At 35.9% G+C, this 24,401-nt stretch overlaps 1 protein-coding gene across 1 annotated transcript in view; it reads left to right on the top strand.

Moving 5' to 3' along the window:
- The window catches only part of LOC124359608 (26S proteasome non-ATPase regulatory subunit 1), a 251,882-nt gene extending 227,865 nt beyond the window's left edge, over positions 1-24,017 (top strand). The window contains exons 12-19 of the mRNA XM_046812494.1: positions 18,843-18,957; positions 19,900-20,016; positions 20,168-20,270; positions 21,033-21,202; positions 21,576-21,755; positions 22,299-22,427; positions 23,555-23,681; positions 23,806-24,017. Coding sequence (XP_046668450.1) covers positions 18,843-18,957; positions 19,900-20,016; positions 20,168-20,270; positions 21,033-21,202; positions 21,576-21,755; positions 22,299-22,427; positions 23,555-23,681; positions 23,806-23,876 — 1,012 coding nt within the window. The 3' untranslated portion in view covers positions 23,877-24,017. The remainder of the gene's footprint in view (positions 1-18,842; positions 18,958-19,899; positions 20,017-20,167; positions 20,271-21,032; positions 21,203-21,575; positions 21,756-22,298; positions 22,428-23,554; positions 23,682-23,805) is intronic.
- Positions 24,018-24,401: the final 384 nt, after the last annotated feature.

A 24,401-nucleotide genomic window follows, 5' to 3' on the forward strand; every position in this document is an offset into this window, starting at 1 on the left:
GTGTTTCATAAAGCGAGGGTTCGGTAACCGACGCGACGTGTCCCCAGTGTGAACTATGGTAACGGATTTACTGTTTCCACGATACGGCCAATGGTAAGTAGAAAACGCATGTTTCATAAAGCCAGGGTTCGGTACCCGACGCGACGTGTCCCCAGTGTGAACTATGGTAACGGATTTACTGTTTCCACGATACGGCCAGTGGTAGGTAGAAAACGCGTGTTTCATAAAGCCAGGGTTCGGTACCCGACGCGACGTGTCCCCAGTGTGAACTATGGTAACGGATTTACTGTTTCCACGATACGGCCAGTGGTAGGTAGAAAACGCGTGTTTCATAAAGCCAGGGTTCGGTACCCGACGCGACGTGTCCCCAGTGTGAACTATGGTAACGGATTTACTGTTTCCACGATACGGCCAGTGGTAGGTAGAAAACGCGTGTTTCATAAAGCCAGGGTTCGGTACCCGACGTGACGTGTCCCCAGTGTGAACTATGGTAACGGATTTACTGTTTCCACGATACGGCCAGTGGTAGGTAGAAAACGCGTGTTTCATAAAGCCAGTGTTCGGTACCCGACGCGACGTGTCCCCAGTGTGAACTATGGTAACGGATTTACTGTTTCCACGATACGGCCAGTGGTAGGTAGAAAACGCGTGTTTCATAAAGCCAGGGTTCGGTACCCGACGTGACGTGTCCCCAGTGTGAACTATGGTAACGGATTTACTGTTTCCACGATACGGCCAGTGGTAGGTAGAAAACGCGTGTTTCATAAAGCCAGTGGGGTACCCGACGCGACGTGTCCCCTGTGTGAACTATGGTAACGGATTTACTGTTTCTACGATACGGCCAGTGGTAGGTAGAAAACGCGTGTTTCATAAAGCCAGGGTTCGGTACCCGACGTGACGTGTCCCCAGTGTGAACTATGGTAACGGATTTACTGTTTCCACGATACGGCCAGTGGTAGGTAGGAAACGCGTGTTTCATAAAGCCAGTGTTCGGTACCCGACGCGATGTGTCCCCAGTGTGAACTATGGTAACGGATTTGCTGTTTCCACGATACGGCCAGTGGTAGGAAGAAAACGCGTGTTTCATAAAGCCAGGGTTCGGTACCCGACGCGACGTGTCCCCAGTGTTAACTATGGTAACGGATTTACTGTTTCTACGATACGGCCAGTGGTAGGTAGAAAACGCGTGTTTCATAAAGCCAGGGTTCGGTACCCGACGTGACGTGTCCCCAGTGTGAACTATGGTAACGGATTTACTGTTTCCACGATACGGCCAGTGGTAGGTAGAAAACGCGTGTTTCATAAAGCCAGGGTTCGGTACCCGACGCGACGTGTCCCCAGTGTGAACTATGGTAACGGATTTACTGTTTCTACGATACGGCCAGTGGTAGGTAGAAAACGCGTGTTTCATAAAGCCAGGGTTCGGTACCCGACGTGACGTGTCCCCAGTGTGAACTATGGTAACGGATTTACTGTTTCTACGATACGGCCAGTGGTAGGTAGAAAACGCGTGTTTCATAAAGCCAGGGTTCGGTACCCGACGTGACGTGTCCCCAGTGTGAACTATGGTAACGGATTTACTGTTTCCACGATACGGCCAGTGGTAGGTAGAAAACGCGTGTTTCATAAAGCCAGGGTTCGGTACCCGACGCGACGTGTCCCCAGTGTGAACTATGGTAACGGATTTACTGTTTCCACGATACGGCCAGTGGTAGGTAGAAAACGCGTGTTTCATAAAGCGAGGGTTCGGTAACCGACGCGACGTGTCCCCAGTGTGAACTATGGTAACGGATTTACTGTTTCCACGATACGCCCAATGGTAAGTAGAAAACGCATGTTTCATAAAGCCAGGGTTCGGTACCCGACGTGACGTGTCCCCAGTGTGAACTATGGTAACGGATTTACTGTTTCCACGATACGGCCAGTGGTAGGTAGAAAACGCGTGTTTCATAAAGCCAAGGTTCGGTACCCGACGCGACGTGTCCCCAATGTGAACTATGGTAACGGATTTACTGTTTCCACGATACGGCCAGTGGTAGGTAGAAAACGCGTATTTCATAAAGCCAGTGTTCGGTACCCGACGCGACGTGTCTTCAGTTGTGAACTATGGTAACGGATTTACTGTTTCCACGATACGGCCAGTGGTAGGTAGAAAACGCGTGTTTCATAAAGCCAGGGTTCGGTACCCGACGCGACGTGTCCCCAATGTGAACTATGGTAACGGATTTACTGTTTCCACGATACGGCCAGTGGTAGGTAGAAAACGCGTATTTCTTAAAGCCAGTGTTCGGTACCCGACGCGACGTGTCTTCAGTTGTGAACTATGGTAACGGATTTACTGTTTCCTCGATACGGCCAGTGGTAGGTAGAAAACGCGTGTTTCATAAAGCCAAGGTTCGGTAACCGACGCGACGTGTCCCCAATGTGAAGTATGGTAACGGATTTACTGTTTCCACGATACGGCCAGTGGTAGGTAGAAAACGCGTATTTCTTAAAGCCAGTGTTCGGTACCCGACGCGACGTGTCCCCAATGTGAACTATGGTAACGGATTTACTGTTTCCACGATACGGCCAGTGGTAGGTAGAAAACGCGTGTTTCATAAAGCCAGGGTTCGGTACCCGACGCGACGTGTCCCCAGTGTGAACTATGGTAACGGATTTACTGTTTCCACGATTCGGCCAGTGGTAGGTAGAAAACGCGTGTTTTTATAAAGCCAAGGTTCGGTAACCGACATGACGTGTCCCCAGTGTGAACTAGGGTAACGGATTTACTGTTTCCATGATACATATTTTATCAGCCAGTGGTAGGTAGAAACACAGACTGACAATTTATAACCTGGGAAATGGAAAAAGAATCGTGAAAAATTGGAAAGGGTTGACATTTGGGGCTCTCAAATATACATCGGCCAGCTGAATGTGACATGGCTGGACTCTGCGTGAATGTCAGTCCCCTGAAAGGAATAATGCTTTTTTGTTTTGTCTAGTGAAATGATTTATAATTTTAGGTTATTACTTGCAGTTCTGATTGTAATAGTTAAAAGTAGAAAATGAAATTTTTATTTAAATGACATTTTTACTCTTAAAATATTGAGTTAATTGTTGATATTCAGCTGAACGTATTAGACGAATAAGGGATAAGACAAGACACAGTCCGTACTCAGTGTAAATTGTAGGCTGAGGACAATGTAGACGAAAATCTTGCACTACTCGCTGTAGTAGGCTGAGGCTCATTAAATACAAGCCTATCGGAGAAAAAGTTATTAATTGGTACAATGAGGTTTTTAGTTATGTTGTTAGTGTTTTGTGCTTTATTTAAGTTAGGGGAGGGAGAAATAGTGAAACAGTATTAACTTTAACAGTCAGGCAATCAATAGTGTGAACTGAGGTGAAGAGAGGTAGATGATAGTTTAAATTTGTATCATACGGATAATATTGTGAACGTTTATCGGACAGGTGCCATCATTATATTTCTGTACCTTCGCGCTTTTGTTTCCTTGTTGCTGGATATGGGAAACATTTTACAAGCTTTATATATTATAGATAGAACACATTATATTCCCAGAGCCAAAAACTTGTTTAACAAATATATATTTTTGTTTGATGTCTATTGTTCAACAATATAATAAATTCCAATGCCTTAAATCAACGAAAATGTTAATATATTAGTAGTTTGGTTCAGGTTAACCGAAATTGTATGATTTCCAATGAAAGAGTAGCGCAGACAACTATATACGATGTGAGGAATCGATTGACTTCAGTTAAGGGTAATAAAAAGGGTCCCCTCCTCAAGAGGCTCATCCCAAAAGCTTTTATCAGCCATCATGATTCTGTTTATCCCTGTAAACAAATCCCAAATTATCTCCTAACTGGAATGGTAGTAGTACTAGTTTTTACCTTGCCGGATATTCTTTAAAAATAAATCTTAAAATGGAAGGTTCGCAAGTAATGTGGTTGTCTATTTTGTTTAAACGTTATATCATAACAAGAGAAATAAAATGTATAGATTCTGTGATTGCAAAAAGGCTGTGAAAGTAGTTTTTGTTTGTGGATATATTCTCATTGTCATTGTTGATATAACATGAAATCACCTGGGAATTTTATGTTACGTAAAACTTGAAAGTGCCCTTACATTTGAGTCTTTAAAAAATGACCCATGCCTCCTTCAAATTTTCATTTTTGGGGTATTCTTGGGTGTTAGAAATATTTTTCCAAAGGGTCAAATATTGGAGGGAAAGATGGGGGTCCGTTTCGTTAACACGAAGAAGGTAGATTTCTCAGTTCAGTCGCTGTACATTACAGACTGCTGGTCTACCTCACCCTGTATAATAGTTTTTTAAATAATTTTTAAGGTACTAAAATAAAAGTTAAATAATCATATCAAGTAGTTTGAGCTTAACCCTTCTTCAAGTGTATTTCTGATAATCTTCAACTTGTTGTTATACGGATAACAATAATTTAATACTCTAAATGGCTTTTCTTAAACAACGTTTTTGTTTAGGCTAAATGTTAATCATATCCTTTGTATTAATTAATCTAATTTGTTTAATTTAAAATTAATGAGGTTGTGATCTTTATGATAAAAAGTAATGAGTTTAAAAACATTGAACATATGTGATTATACAAAAATTTAAACCATGTAAATAACAAATTATCAATGAATGAATTTGATGTTCATTTCACTTCATACCTGTTTCCTCAGCAACTGTTGTCAAACGTTCATTGTTTTAGTTTAACTTTGAACAGGAGTTAGTAATCAACTTAGTTTTGAAGTCATTGACACTGTGACAGAAATCTCTCATGCGGTTTGTAATCCGAGTTGACAGTGATCATTTAGGCTATAGCTCAAATACTAGAGTGTATTTTGTTATTAAAACTTCATAAAACACAACTCGAAACTAAAGAGGTATTATACATTTGTACTGACAAAGATCGTATATGGTTTACTACAAAGATGATGTGGACATGTGTTGGTGAAGTTTACTCGTCAGCTTTGGACCACTACAATATTGACGTTGACAGTGTCATAATCATGTCTATGTGTCACGTTTGCAGTACATGGTGACACAGTTACCGCGTATGGTACAAACGTCTGCATGTCTTCGTGACGTTTCCTCATCATCTTTAGACAACTAGAATGACGCTCTTGTCGAGGACATTGTCATAATGATGTCTATGTGTCACGTTTGCAGTACATTGTGACACAGTTACCGCGTATGGTACAAACGTCTGCATGTCTTCGTGACGTTTCCTCATCATCTTTAGACAACTAGAATGACGCTCTTGTCGAGGACATTGTCATAATGATGTCTATGTGTCACGTTTGCAGTACATGGTGACACATTTACCGTGTATGGCATAATGCAAATAAATCTGCGTTTTCGGGACGTTTCCTCATCAAATTTGGGCCATTTTTCCTTGACGAGAGCAACAACATATTTATACGTGTGTTAAATTAATTTACATTATATTAGTAGTTTCATACTACTTGGTGACACAATGATATACTCATACAAGTATCGGCTTGTGTTTTGATTCTTTGAGTGGAACATCACTGTGTTCCTTCTTTATTACTGGGCCATTTAAATGTACTCGTACCAGTGAGTTGGTGCAAAAGTCGTATTTTACAGTGTGCTTGTCCGTATTGGGAATCTTTCTACCTCCAGAAATCTACAGAACTTCATCTTATAATGATGACTGCGAAGAGCTTGAAAAAAAAAAAAAAAAAAAAAAAAAAAAAAAAAAAAAAAAAAAAAAAAACTGAAATGTAAAGAGTATGTTTAGTAAGTCTTAATGAGGTATTGACTTTGACGGCGCTAACATAATTAAAAGCCATATTAATTCTCAGAATCCTAGCTTCCTGTTACTGTACACTCTAGAGTTGTGTTTATAATACCGGAAGTTGGATGAAAGGTATATAACACGCTCAGAAGTTACAGTTAATTCGAATGTGTTAATACACAGTTGGATTCAGCCACATTGGTAATATTTTAATTCGAATATAATATATTATTCGAAAAAATTCAAAGTAAATACACACACACGCACGCACGCACGCACGCACGCACGCGCGCGCGCGCGCGCGCGCACACACACACACACACACACACACACACACACACACACACACACACGTATGTATATAAATAAATAAGTATAAATATATTTAATGTTTTTATATACGTAATGTATACATATATATGTATAGAGCTTTCTAAGTCTTTCTTTAAGAAAAAAAATTTAGTATATTATTGATATTAATGTCTGTAAAGTTTAATTTGGAATTTCGCGCCCTTTTTACAACATCCCCACCATCTGTGATGATGGTATATCACCACACCATGTCTACTACAGGAAAATAGACACAACTATTAATCTTTTATGGGAAGAAAGAGCGTAAGCCTCCCTTATCTCGTTACTGCCAATAGTGTTTTCCGTCCAACACTGATCCCTGTCAGCAAACCCGAGTTTTAGTCAAGATATCTTCTATTATAGAAATACAGATTATAACTGTGATTGTAAAGATTTATTGATTGTATCATAGTGAGCTAACAGAAAGTTTTGTGGAACAGTGAAGTATACCGTGAGAGTAGAGGTTTTGTCGAGTAACATTTGAGATGCCTGAGCTTCCGAACCGATGTTATTTGTGATACTTAAGTTGTTATGGCAAAGTTGAGGTTGGAGTTAGCAAGTTTTGGGACTAGTAGCGGTAGACATTTAACAAACCGAGCTCAACACCTTAACTTTTCCTGTATGATGTTTAATCTAAGGTAATCCTGTTTCCTTAAAGAAAATTACTTAAATGATTTTAAAAGGTTTTAAAGCAGTTTAATTTGTATAAAACTAAGGTAATTCCTTTGAAGCTATCAAACATTTTAGTTGATTTAAGTGTAACAAATACAATCAAATTACATAAACATCCATATTAAAGGAAAATGCCGTGCAGGTAGAAGTATTCGAGTATGTTATCGTATATTAAATATCTTAACATATATCAGCTTATAGAGCAGAAACAATAAAGTACAGGCAAACATAAACATAGTACACAATAAACATAGTAGTACCGCAGCTGTAGTGCTCCGCTCCGACTATACAGTGCTGTGCCAGGCAATGCAACGGTTCAATAAGTTAAAGTGATGTGCTACAGTTTGGAGTGTCGCAGCCGCGGTGCTCCGCTCCGACCATACAGTGATGTGTCAGGCAATGCAACGGTTTAGTAGTTAAAGTGATGGGCCACAGTTTGTAGTGCCGCTGCCGCGGTACTTCGCTCCGACCAAACAGTGATATCTCAGGCAATGTAACGGATTAGTAGTCAAAGTGATGGGCCACAGTTTGTAGTGCCGCAGCCGCGGTATTCCGCTCCGACCATACAGTAATGTGTCAGTGACCGCGACGCAATGCAACGGTTCAATAAGTCAAAGTGATGGGCCACAGTTTGTAGTGCCGCAGCCGCGCTCCTGTGCTGCTACCGCTTACAATTCCATTTCCATTACTGGTGATATCGGGATAGGAATTTATCCAATTCATATCGCTCATCGAAACTTCCGTTTTTATACTGAAAACAGTTGTCTTATTGCATACTTGGAATTTGTGGTTATAAAGGCATATTAATTACATAACACTTAGACTTTAAATGGTTTTTTATTGTACAGCCCTGAAGGATGGTACCGTTTCTCGATATTTATCTGGAAATTTTACTCGGAATTTTGAATCTTACATAGTTCATAGTAAGACAATGGATACATATTGTACAATACACGGGCGTGGGTTTCAATCCACAGAAAGAAAGTACACTCGCAGTGTCTTCGATACAAAATCCATTTACGTGCAACTTCGGAAACGTTCAATAAATATTGTTTGAGTATCTTGGCACATTTCTAATCTAATTCTTAGATTCGTATTTATCGTGTCCTTATTTAAATTCATTTAAGTTATGATCTATACTTAAAAAACAATTAACTCTACTCTCTCACGTTTTAAAATTCAAAACACCTTCCTCAGAAATTTAAGTAGCTTTATTAACTTACTCGAACAGTTTCGATGTTTAGTTTTATTTTTATTTTCAAATTCAATGCCGAACACAAAATTGTTGTACTGAAAATTCATAAATATAAAATTATAAGATTGAATGTCTACGATAAGGCATTAGTCTAAGTTATTTCCCTCACTACTCTAACGTTTACCGTAAGTCTAGCAGCAAATAGCCTTACGTACACCTCAAGTGATGTGTAGGAAACTGTAAAATCCAACAGTGACAGTTCGTATAAAACAATGGAGCCGTCAGTGGAGCTCACCTTTAAACTGGTCCGAGATCTACTGATATTGTCGTTAGTCTGGTGGTGTCTAACGTGTTGGGCGGATATACAAAATATGGGCAGTGATTATCGTGAGCAACACGTTTGTCTTATTCGATACGGTTTTGTTAAATATTGATTTCAATATATTTCTTATAATTAAATCCAGTTTCAATTTGCATCGTATTAACACACAACCTAGTCTTTCATGAAATCGATGGAGAATAGAGAGAATCGATAGGTTTTCTCCTACGAAAGAAATTTCTCGTCACCAAGACACTAGAGTGTTGAAATTAGAGGTATCAAAATTGTGTAAAATACCACACAATAAATATGTCAGAAGTGTATGTATGATCTTTATCTCCACAAACTGAGAACTAAGTCGAAGGTGTGACGTAGACAATTAGCAATTTTCGGTTATATGAAATAGTCCACCTTCATATTATGGTAGGCTAACACTTGTTTAACTTTTATCTCTGAGTCAGGCGCTTGGTTTTAAGTGTGTGTAGCAAAAACACGATGTGAGGATCAATTTAGTGAGATATTTAACTTTATATTAGTTACATTTAATCCTTTTGATATGCGTGGATTTTTATCCAAACAAAAACTAGCGATTAATTAGTGACTGATTAGAGATTTCTTACACAATAGAAATTTCAAGAAGGCTATTGATTTCGCGAAAAAGTAGGTTTTTATACATGCAAATTGCCTTACGCCTCCTCCTGGACAGTATACAGCCGACTGCTGGAGTGACGCTGGCGGAGTGACGACTTGTCCACTGGCTTCTGCCGACGTCGATAGCGACCACCTACGGTAACAGGGACGGTTCTGTGTATTGTGCCATGCCAATTACACACTTATACTGATAAATATATCAAACACCAAAATTGGCAAACATTAAAAATCTACCTACTTGATGGCCATGGGCGTAACAATATGGTATGTTAAGCCTTAAGTCTGTATACTCACAAGGTATAGTCCTAACGAAAAAACTGCCTCATTCCTTCGAATCCGATCAGAAAATTGAGTTCAATTCAAATGCCTGTGTTTTGTAGTAAAACACGTTTCCTTTATGGCCTACGTTCCCATAAGGCTGAGACCTGTTCAAGACGAGCTCTCCTTGTAACTTGAACGTACCACAAGAACGAGACAGGCCAGTCAGTGCTGTTATAAACATAAGGCGTCTTACGACTAAATTGTTCCTCGAATTTTTGCTATACATTGGTGTTTCTTTATACGGGGTCAATTTAGATGTAAGGTCACACGAACTGTGCAAATTTCTGAACATCTCCAAGTTTAAGCCTAAAAGTGAGTGCACAGTTTAAAATGTTGAATAATTTAAATTTAAGTGATTTTTGTGCGACCTAGGTTTTAAAAATAAAAATTTTACTGTAACGACGCACGGGTGCTAATTTTAGTTAAATAAACCGTGTAAGTACTTGTTCCAATGTGAATTACATTATTAAAATGTTAGTCCAGTCTGTTTGGGTGTCTTGCTATATCGGTACAGATTGTACTGGAGCAACTAATCAGTCTTCGATCTTCGATACAGATTCAATTTTGTACCAGATGAAACTGGAAAAATTGATTCACATATACGTGCAACAATTAATACAGTTGTTAACTACAACGTATAATAACGACCACCGTTCGACCTAACATCCCCCCTCCCCCCATCTACTGATTCCCACTTGAACTCTTTCAAGAGTTAAGGGCTGACAAGTTGTACCCGTCTCAGGATTTTTCAAGGATATTTTCAAAGAGAAGAAATTACAAAATCCTTGTATAACCTTATGAAAAATTCTTCTGTAAAGTATAAGTGCACAGAATTAATTAAAAACGTACACGAGATTTAAACGTGCGCTCTCTCTAACGCTTCCTTCGCGGTCGTCACGAAGGTTCTTGTAAAAATCACATGTTGGCTTTATAAAATACCATTCCACTCCACTCAACAATAGCTTTACAATTGTGAATCAATCAATTTATAAAAAGATTTCTGGATATTTTGTAGTTCAATAATTAAAACATTTCAAATGTTCAGTTATATTCCCATTTAACTTATCCGTTGTTAACACGGAGAACGCAGATTCATTATAAAAGTATTGTTAAGGCACCCCGATGTAAACCCCCCTGTTGATACAGCACTGTGACAACATCAATATTGTGACTGGAAGTCGCATTGATGTGACCGCGACGGTTGAATAAGTCAAATGTGATGTCCACAATAGCGCCGGCGACCGCCTTACTTACATTATTGATGGACAACGTGCTATGAATGGACACCCTCTCTACTGCCTTCATTTTTAAATTAACATTCCGTTGCGGCCAAGGTCGGTTTATCCGGTTCTGTTTACCAGCTATCACCGTGATACTGTAATTGTATTCTCAGGCCAGTTGCTAAAAGTTATAACAACAAAGTCGACGGTTCATTATTCCTTCCAAATCGATATTACTTGTGTATTACTTTCACCTTTTTGCTTGTGTTCTATATAAAACATCGGTTCTCTCCAATTAGTATTTATTATATTGATCTCTAAGCAAAGTCAGTTTTGCTTTAACTTTTAGTAAAACACGCTTTACAACACTCAAACACAAAGTTAAGATAATATATTTGTTTCTACAAGTTTATATTACAGTGCCCAATAGCCAGTATTCATCAACAAGCAGACTTGTTTTCACAATTTTGCTATCACTGACACTTATTCCTCAAGTAAATTCCGTTCATCTTTGTGTTAATTTTAAACAATTTTTCGACACTTATGAATTAACAAGACTTTTTTATCATTACCATTCTATGAAAATGTTATAACAGTACAACAAATGCTTGCATTATTATAGTTAATGTTGTTTTAAACTGCATAATTGAATTAAGAATAAGTTAGTTTGTAATAATCTATGAAATAAAAAGAAAGTATAGATATATACTTAAGATATATGATGGTGGCTAAACATATGTATTTATTATTTGAGACACTTTTCCTGAATATTTGATTACAAACATAACCGTACATAGTAATACTCTATTAATCTGCTTTAAATAAAAATAATACTAAACTAACAGTTTTAGTTGTGTTATTAATATTTATGCAAGATTGAAATATTTCCTTTTATAAAAATAAAACAAATTAGTTTCATTTCTATCACAATGACAGTGTACTATCGTTATTGCGTTTTTTCCTTTTTTTCTTTTTTCCCCAGAGATCCGTACTGCCTCCGTAACAATCTTTTTCGTTCTTAGTAAAATGTTTAGTTTACGTGGAACGAGTGAAACTGCAAAGTCAGTAGCCTACATTAGATTTGACAAATATTGTTATAACCCATAAATAAGCACACGCTCTGGAGCCCACGAGCCTTAAGACGGTAGCTCTTGTTTTTACATCCGCTAAGAGAGAATGTTTACCGAATGGGCACGCAATTAAGTGTTAAGGAGCCGAATTAAATGTGGAGTCATTCAAAGTGGATCCAGAACTTGGTATCACCTACATATATGCAAATATAGGGAATTTTATTTATTACAAAATTGCAAATCGTGAAAAAGTAGATTTGTTTCTTAAAACTGTGATATATTTGGAATAGTTCAGTGATCGTGCATACATTTCACTATAATAGTAGATAATGATTATGAAAATTTATAAAACTATAGTTGTAAATCACCGAAAATTTACTTTAAAAATAAACAATAATATTTAATAAGATGTGTGTTTTGTGCTTGGATGCAATAGTTGTAACATTATGTTTGTTAAAATTCGCGGTTAAATATGTTAACTGTGAAATAAGACCTATGGGAGTAGTTTTACCTAGTTAACACTGTACGCTACTGTGTCTGTGTATTATAGCTGAAACTAGTTTTACTCTCAATTGTGCACTGATGTGTACACCAGAAACAACTTAGACTGAGAAGTTAGACACATCTGACCACGACGCTGTCATTCCGTTGTCGTATTATGGAAACTTGTGATTGACACTCTTATGTCACGCTGTCACTTGCTGAGCTGCTTCTCGTGAGACCTTTCATACATCACGTGATGTCATCCATTGTGCACTGATGTGTACACCAGAAACAACTTAGACTGAGAAGTTAGACACATCTGACCACGACGCTGTCATTCCGTTGTCGTATTATGGAAACTTGTGATTGACACTCTTATGTCACGCTGTCACTTGCTGAGCTGCTTCTCGTGAGACCTTTCATACATCACGTGATGTCATCCATTGTGCACTGATGTGTACATCAGAAACAACTTAGACTGAGAAGTTAGACACATCTGACCACGACGCTGTCATTCCGTTGTCGTATTATGGAAACTTGTGATTGACACTCTTATGTCACGCTGTCACTTGCTGAGCTGCTTCTCGTGAGACCTTTCATACATCACGTGATGTCATCCATTGTGCACTGATGTGTACATCAGAAACAACTTAGACTGAGAAGTTAGACACATCTGACCACGACGCTGTCATTCCGTTGTCGTATTATGGAAACTTGTGATTGAGACTCTTATGTCACGCTGTCACTTGCTGAGCTGCTTCTCATGAGACCTTTCATACATCACGTGATGTCATACATTGTTTCGAAAGAAAACCTTTTCAAAAATTATGAAAGTTGTATTTTCTTTAATTTATTGGCCAGATTAAAAATAAAGAACAATAACGTAAACTTTAAATCTTCTGGAAACTGTCTATAAATTCCCTGTGTGTTAATTATTGAAATTGCTTAAATGCAATCCATGAGGTATAAACTATTTCATGCTGTTTAGAGTTTTTTGTTCCCTCAATTTTTGCCATTGGGTGTTTGCCTATGATAAAGTAATTGATAAAGCATCACATAAATAATGATTGTATTGATGTTCGACCCCTTGTAGTTCTTCTCTTAGTGTGTTTTGGGTCTTTAGTAAGGTATTGTCAATCACTAATATTATTGAAGTGTAAAAGCATATAAGCATAGAATTAGTGCTATTCTATAGAACAAAATGTAATAGAAAGAAACATATTTTTATTCCTATGTTATAATTGAACAGAAAAACTATAAATTTCGTCTCTTATTAAAAGTGTTAATATACTAGTTCCTCATTAGTTCTAAAATGTTGAGAATTATGTACCGTGCATCTACATACATATCAAACCGTGTTGCTAATGTTTACAGTTGTGCGCGAGTGTGTGTCCACTGGCCACACGAAAGTGGAGGACAAGTGGATCGGTTTAGCGCGGTTTGGTTCGATCAATAACCGCACGTTTTATCCCGCCAATAACGAAGTGGTAATTAATTAATAATTCCAACAGAGCTTGTGGAGATCGGCGGCGTCCGCAGCACTGTCCAGTGACGTGTCGACATAGTCGCGGCAGTTGCCACCGTGGCGCCACCTCCTGTATCCTGTCGGTACAGCAGTTTCTCTTTTACCTGTTTTACCGGCAAAACTGCACGAAGGGTTTAAAATTATTTATTAGGTTAAAATACGCAAAACATGACATAGAGTACAGTCCTGTCTTACTTAGTTTACAGTTTGTTTGTTTTTAGGGGAACAATTATATTGTTAAATTGAGTAAGTTCTAAAGTTGAAACTTTGTAAGATATTTATTTTAATTAAGACACTACTAAAATATTTCAGGTTTCAATTGACGACCACACAAAATGTTTTTAATTGTAATAGTTCAGAAACAGGATATTGTATGAAAAGATGATAAGAATAGAATAATATGGGGTACTTTTAGATAAACATACATGTATACATGTAATAACCACTCATTATACATTTGTTTGCAGTCCGTATTGTTTTGTCAAATCAATCTTTACATTTGGTTATATTTGTTTATTTGTAACGAAATAACAATTATTATATATACAATTAATTAGTTATTATTATTTTGTAAAAATGTAAACATAGGCGAAACAATATAGCTCTTGTCCCGTACCACCTAGCGCATTATTGATGAAAGCGGGTTGATGGTAAGTTTGACAAGTTGTAGACACGTGTAGCGAGAGCCCTGCTGGTATAAAGGGTTTCTATGTTCACCAAGGATATTAAAAAATGTAAACATAGGCGAAACAATATAGCTCTTGTCCTGTACCACCTAGCGCATTATTGATGAAAGCGGGTTGATGGTAGGTTTGACAAGTTGTAGACATGTGTAGCGAGAGCCCTGCTGGTATAAAGGGTTTCTATGTTCACCAAGGATATTAAAAAATGTAAACATAGGCGAAACAATATAGCTCTTGTCCTGTACCACCTAGCGCATTATTGATGAAAGCGGGTTGATGGTAAGTTTGACAAGTTGTAGACATGTGTAGCGAGAGCCCTGCTGGTATAAAGGGTTTCTATGTTCACCAAGGATATTAAAAAATGTAAACATAGGCGAAACAGTATAGCTCTTGTCCTGTACCACCTAGCGCATTATTGATGAAAGCGGGTTGATGGTAAGTTTGACAAGTTGTAGACATGTGTAGCGAGAGCCCTGCTGGTATAAAGGGTTTCTATGTTCACCAAGGATATTAAAAAATGTAAACATAGGCGAAACAGTATAGCTCTTGTCCTGTACCACCTAGCGCATTATTGATGAAAGCGGGTTGATGGTAAGTTTGACAAGTTGTAGACATGTGTAGCGAGAGCCCTGCTGGTATAAAGGGTTTCTATGTTCACCAAGGATATTAAAAAATGTAAACATAGGCGAAACAATATAGCTCTTGTCCTGTACCACCTAGCGCATTATTGATGAAAGCGGGTTGATGGTAAGTTTGACAAGTTGTAGACATGTGTAGCGAGAGCCCTGCTGGTATAAAGGGTTTCTATGTTCACCAAGGATATTAAAAAATGTAAACATAGGCGAAACAATATAGCTCTTGTCCTGTACCACCTAGCGCATTATTGATGAAAGCGGGTTGATGGTAGGTTTGACAAGTTGTAGACACGTGTAGCGAGAGCCCTGCTGGTATAAAGGGTTTCTATGTTCACCAAGGATATTAAAAAATGGAAGCAGTTATTAAAGTTCGAAATATATATTTTTTAATTTATTTATAAACAAGGAAAGGTTCCCCACTTAAAGTTTGCTATCAGATTTATAGTTTTCATGATCGCGATGATGGCCTATTTAAAGAATACGCCACGTATAAAAAATTATTGCTACAAAAATATTGATAAACTTTTAAAAGTGGAAACTTATGCTTTAAGGGTATTAATAGACTTTTAAATGGTATAAGACTGGGACAGTTTCATCAAGCAAACTAACTATAATTGATTTAAAATTGCTTACAAACACACTATTCATACGGGAAGTTATATATCTTAGACATCCGATGTTTTACGAAACATTGTTTGTTACTGTCGATTTATTTTATTTATTGTTAACTGACACGTGTTTAAGTCTAAACAGTTTTTAATACTTGCACGCTATTAAAAGAGTTGTTACTACAATATGAACTGTGTAATGCAAGTTAAAGTTAATACACTAACTCGTACTCTGCAAATATTGTTCGGTTAACACAAACACGATGGCCGAAGTGATGAAGGTTGACCGCGTGTGTAGCGCCTCGGACCGACTCCAAGCCATAACCAACCGGAACTCATTGCTTCTGATTTATCGAGGTTATGTCAATTAAACCCACCATCGATAGTCGATAGCGACCGGCCTATCACAGGTATATGGCTCATAACATGGCTTTTGTTATCTTTATGGCTTCACGCTGGGATTTTATCACTGGAATATTTTGTTTGCTGTAGTCCACAAAAAGGTTTATTTTCTGACTGTGTTTGCAAAGTAGTTACGGTACGTGAATCATTTTAGGTTAAAATATAAACAGTCTTGCATATTATATAAAACTATTGTAACATAAATACGTTTGGACTCCGGTCAACAGTGATGCCGCAATATAGAGTTCTATCAGTATTGCGTCAAGGCGATTGTAGGCACTGACAGGTGCTGCTCTACCCGAGAACCCTCGACACTTCGCTTGCTCGTGATAGAACACCGACCTGACTACTGAAATATCACCTGCGTTCAGGCACGGCACCACATGTATATTATATTTAATTTTGAGAAAAGCGAGAACAAATTTTCATGGTAAATGCTCACAACTGAGAAATCAATACAGCAATTTCTCCCAAGAAAGAAATCGATCTTCAGCCACACTAGTTTTGATGGAGGTCGAATTGGGAGGGCATGTAAAGGGTTAAAATGTCAAACCATAATTATTTTTCACTAATTATATTTGTATACCTTAAAACACTTGAAATCAATCATCAGACACCTAATAATTATTTGACAGTCAAAATGTTAAATAAAGAGACTGAACTTTTAGCCAAATAGTCAGTATGTATATGGTTAGCTAACACTAATTTAATTTTTATTTATGTGCCTTATGTTTGTTTTTAGTGTGGCAGGTTACAAATACAGTAATATGACCTGGTAAAAAAAATGATTTCATATTTTCAACCCTTTTGGTGTTCTCCCATTTCAATATTCACCAAAACTTACAAGGCTAATAATCAATTTTTTTCTTAGAGAAAATTCTTAGGTTATTCAAAGTGAATTGTGAGTCGGCTCTCGATTCCTGGACTATATCACAGATATACATTATTTATTCAAAGAAACAGCCGATGTTATACAGATGGCTGGACTTGTTTTGTATAGTCTCAATAACACCAAACAATGAAATTTCTTTGGAAATTTTCTCCAGTTGAATACTCAATATTTAAACCAAATGAATTAAAAATGTGCCTGAAATATATTTATTATTACAAAAGTAAATTGTACGGATATATCCATAATAAACTAAACTATCCATAATAAACATATACACATTAGTATTAATCAACTATAGATAGTCTTTTAAATTATAATAGACATTTAGTGAAGGGGAACATTAGATGTTTAATATCCCCATACATGTGTCTCAAGTTCGTTTATAATGAGAACATTCATTTTAAACAATAACTTTAATTCTTTAGGTTTAGAAACTACCCTGAATGAAAGTTAAACGATTATTGGAGACTTTTATTAAATTATTTTAGTAAGTCTATCCAGGTAATGATTTAGAAAGAATGTGAACATGAAAGACCAGCCATGAGTCACTATTCAACACTAGTACAGTGCTCGACTTAAGGACTCTGGAAAGGAACAGTTGGCTTTCTTTGCTACAACAATTTATTTCCAAACAATAAGTAAGCCGTTACTGGCAGTGACAGTTAATTATCGGGCAAACTCACTTTCTTTAAGCCTCAGTAGTTTTTGCTTGAGGAAATACATTTAATAAAATTCCTCCTAGTGATGTTTTGTGTAAATTGAATTCAGGTAAATTTATCAAGCATATGCTATTCAGTTCTGTTTAAAACTAAATAAAGGGTTTCTTTATGAGCTCTGCTACAAAAATATTCTTTGTATTATTTAAATAATATAGTTACCATTGAGAGTTTAATTTAGTCTTAGAAATGAAATTTAAACACATCATAGATTTCTGAGATGTTCCTAATGCTGTACCTGAATACCTTAACAGTTTTTGATATTTTTAAAGAACTGTTGTTTTGAATGGTTTTTGTGTGGGATAAATTTTAACTTATTAATTTTGATTTTCTGATCATGTAATTAGTTTATCTAATAATTCTCTCAGGAATAATACTTAATCTTAACATCAAAAGTAAGATGTTACTTAAAAATTAGTTTTTTTCAATACTAAAGAATATTTAACACTACTTTATTAGAAAATACCACTTTATTAACATGTACCACCAGAATGTGTAATATACATAGGCGTACCTACCTTGGGTGGCACCAGGTGCTGAAGTTGGTAGTGTCACCCCATCGAAAGTAAAAAGTGTGAGTATGGGATGGAGAATCCCCCATGACAGCGTCAGGTTCTTTTGCGGGAATCCCCGAATTATACATAGAGCTGAGCTAGTGCTAGTGGAGGAATCCCCGAAAATGAAATTTTTGTCCTAGCGATAATTTTTTTGTTTTGTTTGTACATTGTTCTTAAAGTTGAGAAACTGGGTGGGTGTCACTCCAAAAAAGGTGATTTTAGTACAATTTATATAGTACAGTGTTAATTATTAATTGAATATAGTTACATACTGCAATAAACTGAAACAGATGTATCACATTGACTCTGATAGGAAGACTAAGTCACTCACCACTGTTAGCATATACCATTAAAAATTTAAATTTTACCAATCTGAATAGCTATCATCTGAAACTATTTTAAGTTTTGATAACAAAAATAATTACAACAATTATGTGGTAATAAAATTATAGGCAGTTTTAATTTTTGCTTTATAGAAGTGCAAAGCTTAGAAAAAATGTAGAGGGAATATAAATTCATATAAATTTGAATCAAGTCAGTTAACTTAGTAAGTTGTTCCAGAAATATATAACTTCAACCACCACAAAATAAATTTTTATTTATATTTCAATTAGCGTTTCAGTAGCTTATAATATATTATATAGATATGTATAGGTTCACAATTGTCATCAGTTTATATATATTAAAAATTATATATATATATAAAATTTATTTAATATACATTAGAAGTTTTGGCATTACTAAAAACTTGTTGTCTGTTGCAGGACTCCCGAGCAATGTCCGAGTGTTGTGTCACTGTTGGCCGAGAGCTACAATCCTCATGTGCGCTACGGTGCAGCCATGGCTCTGGGCATCGCTTGCGCTGGTACTGGGCTCAAGGTAGGTTCACATTAGCAAAGCATTTCATGTATTTATGCATAAACAATTTGTATGGCTAATTAAAAGTTGTTCTTATACTGAATATCATAATAGTGTTTTTATAGACATGATTTATTACTAACTAATTAGAATTTATACATAAGGGATGTGCTAAAGGCACAGTGATACAACCAACTATGTTTATTTTTAACTGATAATAAATATTTGAATATTTTCACTTCTACTATTGATGATTGTTGTTTTATATTCATATACTACCTTCTATGATATTTGTAACGTGTGTTTTGTACTTTCTTTCTTTTTTTATCAGTTCAAATTGTATTGGTAATTTCCTCTCTTTCTATTTTTATATTTTATTGGATAAAATCATTATTGAACAGTATTTTGCTATAAATTTTACTCTAAAATGAGAATTTATAAGTATTTACTTGAAAAAAGATACAAAATAACAGACAAAAATTTGGGAGTTTCTTTACTTTTGTGAGGTATCTGATGAAGATAGCTTGCTTTTGAAAGGCTTCACAAAATAATTATTGGTTTATATGTTATTCTAAATTAAGTAATATTTACAAATGATTAACTTATATTATAAGCTCCATCTTCACAATGGAGCTATGGAGGTATGGTTTGATATACGTTAAAAATGTTTAATATCATCATATTCCTCTAATTAGAAAAACCACTTATTTTACTTTAAATTATTTACGGTTTTCATTCTATAAGTTAATTACTATGAACCACCATGTTTATTTGTGTGTAATCACAATTTTTGATTATATTATAATATAAAGGAAATCATGGAATAAAGTCCTCATTATTTATAGATCAGTATCTGATTTGCAGGGAAATTGATAAATAAAATGGTGCAGAAATTTCAACTAAGTAAACCAGCGAACACAAAATGGATATAAATGTGTGTGTGATGTTTGATGAATGTTACAGGAAGCCATTGCTCTGCTGGACCCAATGACAAATGACCCTGTGAACTTTGTGCGACAAGGAGCGTTGATAGCATCGGCCATGATCCTCATCCAACATACTGAGCAGACCTGCCCTAAGGTGAGGAATTCAAAAATTATAAAAATGTTTCTAATATTCTTAAATAAATAAATAAAAATATTTAAATTCTTAGTTAACTTAGTTGAACTCAATACTTATTGTTAGTGTGAAAACTATGTTTTAATTAATAATGTTTTAATCATTTTTATAGGTGAAAGATTTCCGTGCTCTGTATGCCAAAGTTATTGTCGACAAGCATGAAGATGTTATGGCTAAATTTGGAGCTATTCTGGCACAAGGCATTATTGATGCTGGTAAGTGTACTTTTTATGACCTGTTTAATATTCTTCTGTTACCAGTAATTGTTTTTGTTGAGATAGTACAACTATTGTTGTTATTCGCTAATAATTAATTACAGTTCAATTTGTTTGCCGTTCAGAGTGTCTAATACAGCCCATTGTTTTTCTTATTCATATCATGAAATGGAAATATCACACAGTGAAAGGATAGAAAAACTTAAAAATAACTATACGATGACAATATTTGTATGCTGTAACTACATAACGATTTCTGCAAATACTAAGTGAAATTAAATAAAAAAAGTTCCATGACAAACAATAATGCCAGTAATGAGCTAAAATGATTTATATGACTAGGTAGTTAGACTCATATTAACTGTCATACCGTCACTTGGAAACCTATAATCTCTGAGTTATGGCAATATACTAGCTATATAGTTGTTTGGAGTTGGATTAGTAATTAAATTAACTCCTGAAAAATGTGGTTATTTCTTATATTGTTCTTTTGACTCAGTATTGGTACTAGTTCCCCTTGGCTCATTGTCTGCCTTGGCCTTTCTCCTTCACATGGCTCATCGCTCTTAATAGTGTTATGTTTGCAGGTGGTCGTAATGTAACCCTAACTCTATAATCCCGTACTGGACATACCAACATGCTGGCAGTGGTGGGAGTGTTGGTGGCCACTCAGTATTGGTACTAGTTCCCCTTGGATCATTGTCTAGCCTTGGCCTTTTCCCTTCACATGGCTCATCGCTCTTAATAGTGTTATGTTTGCAGGTGGTCGTAATGTAACCCTAACTCTACAGTCCCGTACTGGACATACCAACATGCTGGCAGTGGTGGGAGTGTTGGTGGCCACTCAGTATTGGTATTGGTTCCCCTTGGCTCATTGTCTAGCCTTGGCCTTTACCCCCACATGCCTCATCGCTCTAAACTCTCAGCTAAAGGTAGGTCTTAAAACTACATTTAAATCTGAATTAATACTTCAGCTTTGTTTAAGAGTCATAAAAATACAGGTTGAATAGTTATAACGTAAAAATTCATTGTCAGTAACAAGAGTAGTAACAAATTACAAGAGTGCTGCTGACTTAGATAATTCCAGGACAACTGCCTACCATGTGACACACAATTATCTAAAAAATAAACTGATCTATGTGTGATACCATAGAGCATCAAAAACTTGAATAAATTTCACAGTTTTTCTCTTTAGATAACTTGATTTCTTGTTTTATAATTTGCAGACTTATTCCCTAATACACCTTGCAGAGATAATTTTTCTGGCACATCTGTTGACTGATAGCTTGTTTTGAAATGTTGTAGATGCCTAAGCTGGAGGTCCGTAGTAATGCCCGCCCATCGCTGTATGCCTATCCACCACCACTAGAGGAGAAGAGGCGAGAGGAGCGAGAGAAAGTCACGACTGCAGTGCTCAGTATTGCTGCCAGGGCCCGTCGCCGTGGTGTCTCCAAGGTCACAGATTCCAACGAGAAGATGGAAGTGGTCAGTGTGCTTTTATAAATTAAATATGGTCATCCTTTAGAACCAGTCTTAACTGAGCAAATAAATAAAGGCTAAAATAAATGATTACTGTATATCTCAGTTTGGGTTTACAGCATACTAGCAACATGTACAGTTTAAGAATTTTATTTAATTAATTTTATTGAGTTAGTTCTACCCTAGTACTGATACAGCATAAAAAAGCTACGTGAAAGGTATCTTTGTTGCGTATTATATATGACGAACATAGTAAATTTACTACAGTAAACTAATCTTTCTTTGGTGAACTACTTTTTATACTTAGAAATTACTAAAAATTTGAATTTCAGTCATTAATAATCGAGAATTTATCAACATTAACTTATTAAACAATTTTTAGTATAATATTCACATAACTATATTGTACTCACTTCATTCTTAAATGCTGTATGAGAACTAATAATACTTGCTTGTTATTATACGTTTCTAATGTAATTACATTATATTTCATCATTTAAAAAGGTTTAATTTTGTAACATTATTTTAAATTTGTATTTCTGCTGTTAGGATGAAGTTAAGGAAGACGAAAAGGATAAGGAGAAGAAAGAAAAGGAAGAAAAGGAAAAGAAAGAAGAAAAGAAACCAGAACCTCCATTTGAAATTCTCCAGAACCCAGCACGTGTAATGAAATCTCAAGTAAGTTTAAATTACTTTGTAACTTTCATTGAAGTCGATAAAACCCTCAATTATTTTTCAGTTTTATTAATTTTTTGTGAAGATTAGAATCATAACTTTCTGTAATGATTATTGGGAAAGTTCATCTTAATTGTGTTACAAGTTTTAAATATCACTACTGTCTTCTCTAAAAGTAAAGATTAGAGAAGTTATCTAAAATACCATGAAAAGAATTACTTTTAGGTCATAAATTCTTTTTAAAAATTAAGTTGGGCCGTTGTGATTTGTATATAATAATATCCTACACTTATTTTGAAACAAAATGTGCAAATACAGTGATTCTGAAACGAGTACAGATTTTTAGAATTGATTGATGTTGTAGAATTGATTGATAGAGTACACATAGGCTAACAATGTTTAGTTTTCAAGAAAACTATATAAAAAAAATCATTCTGGTTATCTGGTTTTTTAATTTACTTAATTTTTGAGGTAGGCTACAACTGTCTACTATTACTGCTAATACTATTGGACATGGTTTAGAAAGGATTGTGCACCAAACCCCAGTGTGTTAATGGTTTTTGTAGTTTTGTCTGTTTCATAAAAAAAGTTTGATGCTTTAATTCTCCTCTCTCACTAAGAGTACATCAGAAAAGTAATTATTATTCTACCTAGTTTCGGTTTAACAAAATCTTTTACAAGGTTATAAAATTTGTTGCCAGTATAAAAATTAAGGCAAAATTGTATTCCTACTTTAGTGACATTCTTCCTTTTTCATAAAACTATAAAAAGAAGACTGGAGAACAGAACATTTCCATTGAAAGAGCAATAAACACAGAATTACTGGTGCAATGTGTACTACATCTACAAGATCAAAAGTCCAGTTATATATGAGTTAGTGACTTAGTTTAAATGTAAATTATTATTTTTGAATGTTTATTTTGAGAGAAATTGGTATAATTCACATATACTTCATTATTAGTCAGAGTTGTGCATTTGTAGATCTACCATTACATTATATAATCATAAAATAGTTCTATGATCTCACCCTAATTTCCAGCTTATAAGAAAAGGCTAATTTAACACTGTACACAAGTTATTTTAAGTTAAAGTGAAGATTAAATGCACAATAAAGTGTTTCTTTGTTCCAGCTGAAGGTGATATCTCTGGTGGAAGGGAGTGCCTACCAGCCCCTCAAGGACATCACTATTGGAGGAATCGTGATGGTGCGTCATACCAAGGGTGGTTCTGAGGAGCAGCTTGTAGAACCTGTCGCAGGTACTGATATAGTTTTAAATAACAAGTAGTAATCATGTCCTAATGTACACAATACAATTTGAATGGAATATTAAACATACATCACTATAACAAATTAACTTATTCTCTACTTGTGACTTTTCAGCTTTCGGACCCAAGCCTGATGAGGAGAAGGAGCCCGAACCCCCAGAGCCCTTTGAATACACCGAAGACTGAGCATCTGGCCCCATGATACTGATAAATTATGTTGCATCTACACTTACCTAGTTCTTGCTGGTTTATGTGTACCCTTTATTAAATTTGATGTTGTGAATTACTTTAAGTTATCATCATAATTAAAGCTTTAGAATCCTGTCATTTTGTGTTTGCTACATACCTATCTCTTTAATGATTATTCAAGTAATAATTTATTTCAATAGAAATGACAAAGATAAGTTTAAACATCTAATTGGAGAGAAACAGGCCTTATCGTCATATAAAGGAAGTCATTGTTGTATAAAAATGCCATAGCTACTAAACATAGATGTTTCGAGAACTTTATTTTCATGTAAAACAATTTCCTGGAATTAGTATAAGAGCTTGGTTTTTCAATCATATTCTGATCTCTAAGAGTGGCCGTGGCAGCTCTCTTTCCAACAGATATGAAGATTGTTATTACGTTCGACCTGTTAGCTCGCCAGGGTACACTGAATGGCTCCCATTACTTTTTAATTAAGTTCGGTCAGCCATTAAATATTGCGC

Source organism: Homalodisca vitripennis, chromosome 4, assembly GCF_021130785.1.
Source record: "Homalodisca vitripennis isolate AUS2020 chromosome 4, UT_GWSS_2.1, whole genome shotgun sequence".
In the NCBI taxonomy this organism is placed as follows: Eukaryota; Metazoa; Arthropoda; class Insecta; order Hemiptera; family Cicadellidae; genus Homalodisca; species Homalodisca vitripennis.